Source organism: Callospermophilus lateralis, chromosome 7, assembly GCF_048772815.1.
Source record: "Callospermophilus lateralis isolate mCalLat2 chromosome 7, mCalLat2.hap1, whole genome shotgun sequence".
In the NCBI taxonomy this organism is placed as follows: domain Eukaryota; kingdom Metazoa; phylum Chordata; class Mammalia; order Rodentia; family Sciuridae; genus Callospermophilus; species Callospermophilus lateralis.
Window position 1 is genome coordinate 96,103,011 of NC_135311.1, and position 12,105 is coordinate 96,115,115.

Sequence of the window (12,105 nt, forward strand, 5' to 3'; positions counted from 1 at the left end):
CAAAATATCTACCACTAGAGAAGTGTCTGAAAGACATGAAGAGGAATAAATTTAAAGTTCTCAAAGAACATTAAAGCTATTCCACTTTAATCTTCAGTTATTATGATCATCCTAATCAGTCCAGAGTTGGCCCACACTACATTTTAAAGAACAACCCTCATCAAAGCACATAGCACAAACGAACTTCTTTTTCTCCATTTTATCTTATTTGGCTTGATTTGCCAACTGAACAGCAAAAATGTCCTCTGCTATAGAGCTGCTGCACTTGTCACTTGTTGCAGTTACCATTTCTTTGCCTCAAAAGCCATGTTTACTTAACTAGAACATTAATGGGAGGACTAATTCCACTAGATAAAATGTGCTTTTACATGGTGCAATTACCATAACAAAACATGAATAATTGTTTTCTAATATTTGGGGGAAAACTTAGAGAAAAAAAGTCATTTCTGTCTAAGTAGCAGATAAGAAAATTCTGTTAAGTTTAAGGACACCAAAGTTTTGATGAATAACATATCTCTTACAGTCACCTTAGCAGAAAAGAAACTAAAAGCTAGCACTACTAGCTTGCAACTTAAAAATCAAAATAGTGAAAATAATAAACGACAAAATTTCCTTAACCCTAATCCCCCAAACCAAGATTATGTGTACCCCAAAGTGACTAACTGGACTCTCAAAATCTGAAAGAATTTTTGCTAAACTTTCTAAAAATTTCTGCAGAAAGTCCTGAACCCCTAAATAATCTCTTAGCCTGAAACAAGTTATATAAAATAAAAATCATGGGAAAATGGATTATAAAATTCTCCACTTTTCATCTCACTGCCCGAGATCTCTTCACAGTCATTATTTAAACCAAAACACTTTCAGAGCATCTCCGTTTGCCATTAAGTTCATGGTTTTATGTGTCTCTTAACAAAGAATGCCAGTTCATTCATTCTCTTCTTCCTCCACCTGACTTCTTCCTCCCCCTCTCACCCTAAAGGATTTACAATTTATAATATATTTAAAACAGGCTCTGACCGATAAATAACCATGGGGAAATTACTGTTGGAATGGTAATAAACCAGTGTTTAGCCCATTTGCTGAACTCAATCTGTGTTTTATGTTTTTTTCTTCTATTCTAATCCTCAGAATTGTTTTCAATAATCTATATTGACATTTGTGAGCAATTAGAATTGCCACTGCTTCTGTGCAAGATTTAAAAAGCCGGCAGACTGTTCTGCATCCTCTGGAAGCAGCTTGAGGCCCTAACCAAGTGAAATACCCAGTCCTACTGTGTACAGCACTGACCACAACAAAGGCTGTGGTTTCTCCCACACTAGCCTTAAATAGGTTTAAATTAATGCTATTCATCACTGGGTGGAAAGGAAGACAAGGCAAATCCATGCCAGCAGCATTGGGAAATTTTCTAACCCATACACTCAAACCTCTTAGCCATAAATGAACTGACCTCCATTCAAAGACTTACTCCAGAACAACTTTTTCTCTCTATTCCTATATACTCTCTGCCTTTGAACTTCCATCTTTTTCACTACATTCTAGGTGAAGGATTTTATTACCACATTCTAGACAAAGGATATTGTCACTGACCTCAAGTTATGCAGAAAACACTCAAGGATACAAAGCCATAATTATCTCAAGCTTATTGGTTGCTAGTGTTATTTTTTTAATAATTAAAAGATAAACTTAAAATCTTAAAACATGTGCACGTATTTTGAATAGATCCATCAGCCACAAAATCCACCTTGAGTTTATCTTTAGAGTAAGAATTTGAAATACAATGAAATTCTTATTCTTTATTTTAAATATCGTGGAATATTAGTCTTACCCTGCCTTTTCCAAACATACTTTATCACTATAAAGCATAGGATCAACTTTCTGCTAGGGAGTTTATTAAGGTACTGAAGAAGTTTAATTATATAATGTATAATTCTAGACTTGAGCATAAACACACACACACACACACACACACACACACACACCTGCTAACAGAACATATTGAATATATTTCTACATATGTAATACTTCTTTAAACTAATGTGGTAAGTTACCTAAAAATTAAGACATTACCATAATTAAGTTGGCATACAATTATTATGAATAATCATAACAATCTAACATGATTCATTTAAATTTTTAAATGATTATTCTGTATGTACTGATAACCTTATTCATATACTTATTCTGTATTTAAAATACTAGCTTTTTTAAAAAAGGAATCATCCCACTGCTTAAACAGCACTCTGGGTACAGCCTGGATGTGCACAAACACGCACATGAAGCGCACACACACACACACACTCACAGACACTCCTAATCTTACACCTGCTCTGAAGCAGTAGGAAGTGAATTCTCAATCTGTCAACATGACCATCTGGTCTATCTGCATATCACGGCTTTCTCTATTACTATATGAAGGAATGGCAATCACGAAGCCAAAATAAAACTAAAATGCACCTGAATGGGAGTATCTCTCTTTTGGTTGAAACGGAATAATATGTGGCGTATCAGAGCAAAACTAGCAATGCTCTAACTAATTTAAAATGAGCATTCCCGACAGCATAATTAAGTGAACAATATGGTACAGGTAATATGGTAATCATTAATGCTGCTGTACAGGTTTACTGTACCAGTATCAAAGTTCTGAGACCCTGAAACAGCTCTGCTATTCCTGGTGCAAGCACAATCAAGTGTAGGCCGAGCAATCAGTTACCACTGTAGCAAAGATTACTGTACAAGTAATCGCCACCTTCTACCTTAAAAATAACAAGTGCCCAAAATGCCATTAGGACAATATCAGTTAGCTTTGGTTTTGGCTAATTTAACAGTTATAGAAATTACCTAACAAGTTTTGGTCACTTACTAGTCTTTCAAAGTAAATTTTAAGATCACTAAAAATACTTCCAATCTTAGAAAATTCTTTACCTGAAAAAAGAGAAGATGGCTCATTGTGATTCAGCCTTGGGGTCTAACCCAGTTGAAAACTAGCAAAGTCTCTAGATGAATGAAACATAATTTCATTTGTTTTAGTTTTTAAATGTCATCACACAGCTGCCTCAGAGCTTTCATCCTGTCCCACATCAGGTAATAACTACCAAATATAAATTGGTGACACTGTCATTCTATGGCATAAATACAGCAATATAGATCAGTCCAAGAGAAGAATCCTTAAAAAGTCTAACATCTTGCAAAATTTAACTAATTCTAATGAGAATCTTTGTAAAATCTGATTACATTACCAGAAGTTATACAGAAGCAGTTTAAAAAAAGAAAAAACTCTCCAGAAAGTTCTCGGTTGAGTGCCTACTAATGAACAAAGGTTAACTTTATCTAAAAGGTCAAATGCCTGGTGGCTAAGGTTATGACCTTAACAACTTAAATTGTGACCTTGCCACGTGCCGGGTATATTGTAGATTCTGATACAGATCATCTGGTAAAGACTGGTCATAAATTAGCTTTACTGTTACACGCCCACAAAGAAAACCATTTGCCACAAAACCATAATATCTCCAAGTTGTCATATGATCCATGGGAAGGACAACTCAAATAGAGACCAAATTAAGGGCATAAAACGATTTTGTTCTTTTATACTTTTAACGAGATGAAATTCTCAGGCTTATGGAATCACTCCGATTTCACTACACATGTTACTGTTTATCAGCCACAAAATTCACACAGTTCTAATACCGCTGGATTTAAGGGAAAATTTTGAAATGTAGTTTATGTATTATTCTTTAGCATCTCAATAAGCCTTAGAATAAATCACTTCTGCTTTTAAAAAATGATAGATTCTGCATGTGCTTCCAATATTCTTTAAGATTTCAACTTTTTTCCCAAACAAGCAGCCAACACACAAAGCCCTAATTATTGTAGATATTTTTAAGAAGAAAAGATCTCCTTTCTATAGTCATGGTGGGGGTGAGGGGGTTAGAAGAAAAAATTCAATATTTTCAAAGAAAGAAAAAAAAGTGCACTATAGGTGAAAAGGCCACAATGGTTTTGGCATGTATCTCAAAGCACGTTTCAGTGTCTGCCTCCTGCCAATACTGGCAAGTTCTCAAAACTTTTAAGGAGGTAAAAACATTGTTTAGTGTTTACAAATCTTCAGTATTATAACAGATGCTTGTCACTTCGGTTGTATGTAAGTTGACCGATCTACCTCATATTTGTATTGGCAGCTTCCCTTCAACAAATAACAGGTCTCTAAATCTTTTAAATCAAATTTGAAATATTTTCAGACAAAAGGCCCTTACTATTCTCTTTTGCAACCTTCCTGTTGCTCTCACAGAGAAGCAGCCATTACTGCGGTCCTGTGGAAACCAATGGCCAGACATTTGGCTGGTGTTCAGGCATAACGAGGGATTCTGGGATACATCAGGAAAACCAATCCTAAAGGTAGTCTGATCCACACTGCTGTCCATAAATCTTTCATAAGCAATAAGGATGCTAACTCTCCTAAGCAAGCTTCTAAATGTCATTTCACCAACTTCGCCCCTCCAGGTATCACAACCGACAATTGCAACCCGTTAGCTCAAGGATTTGAGGCAACAGCATAATAATAAACCATCAACAAGGAAAGGTAAAACATGTAATGGGAATAGCTTAGAAAGGATGCATTTCTTTAAATCTAATGGAAATGCTTAAATTGAAAGAACGGGTACTGCTTGTGCTGATAAAAAAAAAAAAAACTTCACAGGCATTTCATTTTCATGTTATCTTGTAAGGAAGCAAACAAACGATCTATATCACTTGTTGGTACCCTCAAGTTTCTATGTTGGCCAATTAAAGAATTCACTGTAATTTTTAAATCATTTTTCTAAATATCTAAAAGATAAACACAAAATTTGAAAGAGTGCTCCAGGAAAACACTTGTGACACATATACTTTTTGCAATCTATGCACTTACATATGCAAATAAATAAAAATAATTTTTAACTTTGCTTTTGTCATAAACAAAACAAACTAACAGCAGGGTAAAAGAGGGTTAAGTAAAGTCTATTTGTTCCTGTTTAGAGATCATTCGAGAAGTATTGCTTTTACATTTTTGCTACCCAGAAATGGCAAAAGCAACAGGCACTTCTTATAATTAAGTATACATTTTCAAAAACCCAAATATTTGAAACGCTTACAGAGCACATCTTCTAAAATACTCATCTATCCCCTGCCAACAGAATGCAAATGATGATGTGACATGCTTGCAAAATTAATTTCTCCAGTTTCTTAAGTAAGGACAGATGGATAACAAAAGTTCTTTCTAAATCATATATCGAAAAAAAATAGCAAATAGAATATCAGCTGACTTCTTTAAAAATCAGCTAACATTTATAGAACTTAAAATTTTTTATTAAACAGTGCAGTGTTGACTTTATAGATATTATCTTCTCTCTCCTCTATGAACAAAGTACGTAAATAAACGAACCCCAAAACAATCCACTGGTAGGATTCCACAACTTACTTTCTTCCATCTGGCTCAAGTAACTGCCATGAAGGCAATCTAGCAAGACCGATATGTACATATAAAAAGTCAACAAGTTACACAAGACCTGAGCTCTCCCATAACACAATGAGCCTTTTGTCTAAAACAAGATGAAAGGAACAAAGTAAAAATGCATTATTTTATCCAGTCCTCAATAGTGTTATCCCGAATGTTGTTCTAAATACTGAAACATGATCAGGTGAAACATGCCTTAAAAACAATAACAAATTTCTTTAAAAAAAAAAATCAAAACAACTCATTGCCTCAATTATCAATAGTGACTTCTCAGCATTTTCATGCATTGTATACGCAGGTTATTTTTAATATTAACCCTTCCAATATTTATTTACAGAGTTAGTTTGGTTCGTTTCCCTTAGCTATTAGAGAGGACATTGAGAATTCCTAAATACAAACCTACCAAGCTTGGGTATCAATATGATTATCTTTCCTTCATAAATGATCAGCAATTTGATAGCAATCTTACCTCCAACTAACTTCTTAATTGGCAGGGGGTTCAAGAGGCCCCAGTGGGTTAAATACATTCCCCACAGAAAAGCAACTAAAAAGATTGCCTCACCACCAAACTAAATGCTTTTTAAATAGATCACATGCCAGTTAAAACACACTATTTATTACAAGGGTTTTTCACTAGGCTTCTCTCACCCCTCAAAGAGAATTGTGACTTACACTTCACACCTGTCTGATACAAACACCTTGACAGCACCACTTACCAAAAGAACTGAACTTGGAATTCTCTCAAAGCTAGGCTTTTCCACCTGAATGAAGGCTCAGACACAAGCCTTCAGGCTTCTCTGACTTTGGTCTATCTCTGAAACCATAATGGCTTTATGTATGCGGCCTGCAAGTTGGAGAGCTCAAGAATGGCGGAGCGCACACACACACACACACACAGGCGGTCAAGAAAGAAACACACAAAAGAAAGCAGAAGAAATTCTCACCATCGCACTTACCTGCTGCATGCACAAAGTATGCCAAATATAAATCGAGTTCCTTAACAGAAACCCCTATGTGATGGGGTTGGACACAGAGCCCTGGATTAGAGCATTGTGGGGACTTTACAAGGCGCTCGCCATCAGTACTTTCCAGCGGAATACCTTTAAACAAGATGACCATAACAAGGTCCAACCTCCAGACTTTATCTGCCTGGCGGAGGCAGTCAATTCTTCGCATCTTGCCTTTCTGGTCTGGGTTGGAAAGAACACAACATGGAGGTTTTTTCCCTGTAACTGTAAGAACAAAATCCTCTCGATACTCAGGTCGGATATCTTTCCGTAACTTTGCCAGAAGTCGAGATGCCCACTTCTGCTTGACCTCTGGTTTTTCACTTAGCAATTCATCCTTCACGGCTCTCTCTTCTTCTTTTGACATACGCTTTTCATGTTTTTTGAAGTATTTTCGTTTTCGGGCCTGCAGGTTGAACCATGTGTAGGCGAAGGCTCGGACATGGGGCAGAAGTGCTTCGATGAAAGGATGAAATTCATCCTAGGGAAAGGGATCAAAACAAAAATATGAATAGCCTGAAAAGAAGAGGAAACAACTTTCTTCAGAGAATTACCTTAAAAATATTCCTCGTTTCACTTGAAATTCAATTCAAGCATTGCATTACCCAAATCATACATACTTCCCTAAGGGAAGTCAAAGGGAGAGGGGACAAAACTATCAGTATCATTTCTCATGATTGGTAAGAAAAATTGCTAATTTTTTTTTTTAATGTTCTCTTATGTTCACCAAAGCATATCAGCTTCTATTGTTGGGCCTAGTCCCCAGATCCCTTTGATAGTAAATGAAGTTCATGTAAATGCTTATAAAAATATATAATCTTAACCCTATTTCAAGAAAGGCATATCTAATTTTGTCCCAGCCTTGACCTCACCACTTGTAGTACAGCCAGGGCCCGGCCGCCAGATTGGCAAATCCTAAACATTTAGATGCCAGTCAATGTTTATGGAAGTCTAGGAGCAAAAATCATCTCCACCATCAATGAAAACAAAGGCTTTCCCTCTAAAAATATCGCACGCAGACTGTTCCGTTTCTTATTCATTTGGGTAATATCTTGAGTGTTCTTTTAAATATTATAGTTGCATATAATTTTTGAGTCAGAAAATTAGAAAAAATTGGCAGATCCTTACAAAAAGAAGAATTGGATATTTATTAGGCTAAAATAAAAAAATGTATGCCCAAGACATAATTGCTGATACTATAGGAATTAAACAAAAAGAAGAAAAAATGACAAAGAATAGTGTACATGCCAGAGAGTAAACAGAATGCGTCACTATGACAATACTGTTACAACTAAATGCATTAAATTTGCTGATGTGATTATGAAATGCCTTCAGTAATGATCGTGCCTAAAAAATGGATCATTTAATTTTGGAAATCTATTCCAGCTTTTTCTCATAGAGAAACAGAGAACCTAGTATATTCCATGCTCGTGAGACTCCAGAAAAATCCTCTTAAATTCAGGTAATTGGGAAATAAAATTGAACTTAAAGCATTTAAATTGTTTTTCCTGTTTTACTCAAAATGCTGGGTTCTTATACTGATATTGGGTTAGGAAATATAAAAATAAAGAAAAAATTAAACAGTAACCTCCACAAAGCTTTCAGAGTACATCTAACTTCTAATTAACTAATCCATGCTAACCTTATATGACTTCTTTCTGCCACATAACTGCCCGCAAAACATAAATTATTTACTTTTAAATAACTGAGGATGAGAAAACCAAAGAGATATTTGATGACTTTTAAAGGCTATAAGACAAATATTGCAAAATGTATTTTTTTGGTTTCTTATAACGATTTAAATATATGCTTTTGATGCACAAGTAATTGTAATGTCTAAAATATTGTTATTATTAAAGCAATTATTAAATTGTTTAGTATTCAAATGCAAACTGAGAGTAAACTGGTAAAATATTTTAATAGTCAAATATGTTAAAATTCTACAAATTATAATCAGTCATCAAAGCACCGTATATGACTGATTTTTTAAAAGCAAATATATATAAATGTAATGCATAGTAAATTACTGCAATAATTGACATTAATTTTTTTCTCCCTGCATGAATTTTAGGCTCTATGTTTCAAGTTTAAGTTTGAAAACTGTTCTTTTTCAATAAAAGAATCCAGAAGAGAAGTAGTCAGCTTTCATAACACATGTGCATTCTTCAAGTGAAGGGAGAAAAAAGAAAAATATAAGAACTATATTATTTTTACCAAAAACCATTAGCATTTTTTAAATTTCTGATGTTGGAGAATCTTTCTTATTCCCATACTTTAGAAGAAATAGAGGGCGAGTCACAGTTTATCTGCTAAAGGTATATGCCAAACCACAGAGCATTTAAACATTACTAAAGTCTGAGCTCATCCTTGAAATGTTCTTAAATACACAAATTTTAAGTTTGAAACAGTCCTTCACATTGACTGATTTTCTTATATATACAGGACATGCTGGGGACCAAGATTCTGTGGCGTTACGCAAAGAACTACTGGAGTCTCCCTTCAACGACACAGTGAGCTTTCACCAAAGGGAGTATTTCATTTTAAAGTCTCAGCCCCATTTTATAATGCAAGGAATAATGTAGCTCCAAACAATTTTTATCTATGTTAAAACTTTACCTGAAAGTTTTATTAATGCTAATAATATTTTAAATAAATATTATAATATGGCATTTTATTTGTCCGAAGACATATTTAATACGCTCCTCAAAAAACTGCAAACTACAAACTCTGTTCATTCGTGTTCAGAAGCATTTTGTTTACCTGCCAACCAAATGCCCATATATTTCATCATAAAAATCTGTAAAGGAGGCCAACTATATCAACTAGTCGTTAAGAATAATCTAAATCACCAATTTTGCACCAAAATTATTTATAACATATTATTCCCCAAATAATAAAAGTGCACAATATTCTGTATAACTTTACTCACATGCACAATTACAGTGCTAGTTAATTTTTTAAAATATATCTTTCTCAACTCATGGTTAGAAATATTCCAGAACATCAAACTAAAGAGTGTCACTAGTTTGCAGGAAACGTCCAGGGATAACATAAATGACTGGTTTTAAAAAAAAAATTACATGCCCTTATAAATCACATGGCTGAACAAAATACCATAAGCTATATAATATTTAAAATTATTCAAGAGAAAACAAAAAGAATAGTTTACATAGGTAGTCGGTGAGAATGTTACAGGCCACCAATAAAAACAAACCTAAAAACCTGTTCTAAAAGCAGTATTACTTTGAATCAGCATCTTAAATGTTGATCTGTTTGAAAGCAAGCCAAGTTTAAGAACCACAAAGTAGTGATATTTCTGGAAACTACTTTTTTTTAAAGGTTCACCTATAAATTTGTCCTGGTTATCATTATATAGACAGGTACATGATTTAGTTATAATATGCCCATCCTTGATTAAAATAAGCTGTCTGGTATTTTCCTGGTAAAGTTTTGTAAAATTATATACAAGTAAGTGGAGTTTGTTCTTTCACTTAGAGTACTTTCATCATTGTGCTTACTGGATTTTTTTTAAATAAGCAATAAACTACTAAGCTTTTCTTTCTACAACTAGCTCTAAAGTATTATAAAGAGTCCAGAATATTAAATAAATTGTAAATTATTTTTAAAAGAACCTCCCATAAAATAAATGAGCCTTTATCCACTATTTATTGTACATTTTCCCACAAACTTTTACACCAAATAAATGTTTCTATTAGTGGTGTTTTAGAAGAAGGCCTAGTGAATGCATCAATCAATGCTATCAAATATGTAGGAAGAAAAAAAAGAAAAGAAAACTTTCTTAAATGTGATAATAGGTCAGGTACCAATAGAAGTCAACTTTGTCAAATACCTGACTACACACCCTGGGCCTGCATGGATACACAGGTATTCTCACATATGCACAATCCCAAAATACAAGTTTATCACTTCAGAACTCACTTAAGGAGACACTAAAGTATCTGTTAAGGTCCTTGCTCTCTGTTGCAGCACACTGGTATTATCTACAAGTTCTATGTGTTGCAAACTTTTGCCAGCTAGAACTTCAGCCTTGGAATCTCAGCATTTTCACTGCAGTCTTTAATTCATTCAAATTATCTTACACTTTGCATCTTATCCATATGCAATTGTGAACCTTGCCAGAAGTGGTTGGAAAAGTTTCATTCCACACTTCCACAAGTTACTAAAATAGGAACTTTGAAAGTTTGTTAAGGGGGAAAACTTTTACAATAACTAAAAGCAACTGCTATCCATTATTAATGCTAGGCCTAAATCCCAAACAGACCATTTCGACATAAAAGATGCATTTAAGAGTCTTCTGAGATCAAATAGCCGGCATTATTACTGTTAGATATTGCAATAAGAAGGGTTGTCATGTGGGAAATAAATCCAGAATCGAGAGAGAAAAGAGAAAACTAGTGATACTTTTTAGCCTTCTAAAGTATTCCGGTTAAACCGTTATCTCCTGCTGAATAAAGGCAAGAAGTGGTAGCAGGTTTTTTTTTTTTTTTTTTAAGGGAGTGGTGAATAAACATTTTATTTGAAACATACAACTTCATGTAGGTGATTAATGGTCTGATTGCAATGTACCAAAGCAGTATGAAAGCTCACACTTTGCTTTAAAAAGAAAAATTTAACGCAAAACCACTCTGACTTCATGCCTTTTAGTCAAAGAAAATAAATAATATATTCAAAAGGGACCAGATTTGGGGCCGCGAAGTAGCAATATTTTGCCTGGGGGTGGTGCAGACAAGGGAGGGATGGACTGGGAGGGCATGGAAAGGAGGGGCGGTGGGGCGCAAGAGCCCCACGCTCCGAGTTGAGTCGGAGGGGAAAAGTTGCCCCCGTCCTGCGCGCGGAGCGGCCGGAGTAGCGCAGAGGCGGCGGCGGGGGGAGTCGCGTCCGGCCCGGGCCGCTGCTCGGGCTCGCGGCCGGGAGCCCAACTCGGCCCGGAGCTCCCCAGCCCGCGGCCTCTGCTGCTCGCCGCCCTGCGCAGCGTGGCCTCATCCCGGCTGCGAAACTTTCACTCGGGGAAAGCGAGCGATAGAGCCACCAGAGAGGGGCGAAGACGAAAGCTCCACCCGGCCGGTGCGGGGGGACGCGTGTCCACGCAGCCCCGCTCGGCCGAGAGCTCGCCGTCGCCCGCCCGCGTCCGAGGGGCGCTGTCCGGGCTGGGGCCGGGACGGCGGCCCCCGTCCCTCCCGCGACCGGACCCCGGAGGCTGACAAACAATAAACAAAAGTAAGAGTTTGGGGAGGTGCGGGCTCTGCGGCGGCGCGGGCTCCGGGAAGCGGGCCATGGGTACCGGCACCCGCCGTCTCCCCGCACCCGGGGGCTGCAGCTGCCCTGAGCTTGCGGGGTGCGCGGTGGGCTCCGTCGACGGCCCCCTCCCCGGGCGCCGCGGAACTACAGGAACCCTGCCCTGGGCAGCAGAAACGCTGAGTCCAGATTTCAGCGTGTCATGGGCTGCAACCCCGCTGAAACACGTGCGGGCGTCCGAAAACACCGCCGTTCCGCAGTCCGTCGCCCCGATATTAATTAACGCATTAATAAGAGGGCGCCATTAGCCATGTGCCCACACAAATGGCCGTGCAAGAGGAATGCACCCGCATG

At 36.9% G+C, this 12,105-nt stretch overlaps 1 protein-coding gene across 4 annotated transcripts in view; it reads right to left on the minus strand.

Annotated features, from left to right (window-relative positions):
* Nfia (nuclear factor I A) overlaps window positions 1-12,105 on the minus strand; it is a 356,002-nt gene that overhangs the window by 342,796 nt on the left and 1,101 nt on the right. For all 4 annotated transcript variants that reach the window (XM_076860285.2, XM_076860282.2, XM_076860283.2 and 1 more), the window contains one exon: window positions 6,445-6,976. In XM_076860285.2, coding sequence (XP_076716400.1) covers window positions 6,445-6,976 — 532 coding nt within the window. The remainder of the gene's footprint in view (window positions 1-6,444; window positions 6,977-12,105) is intronic.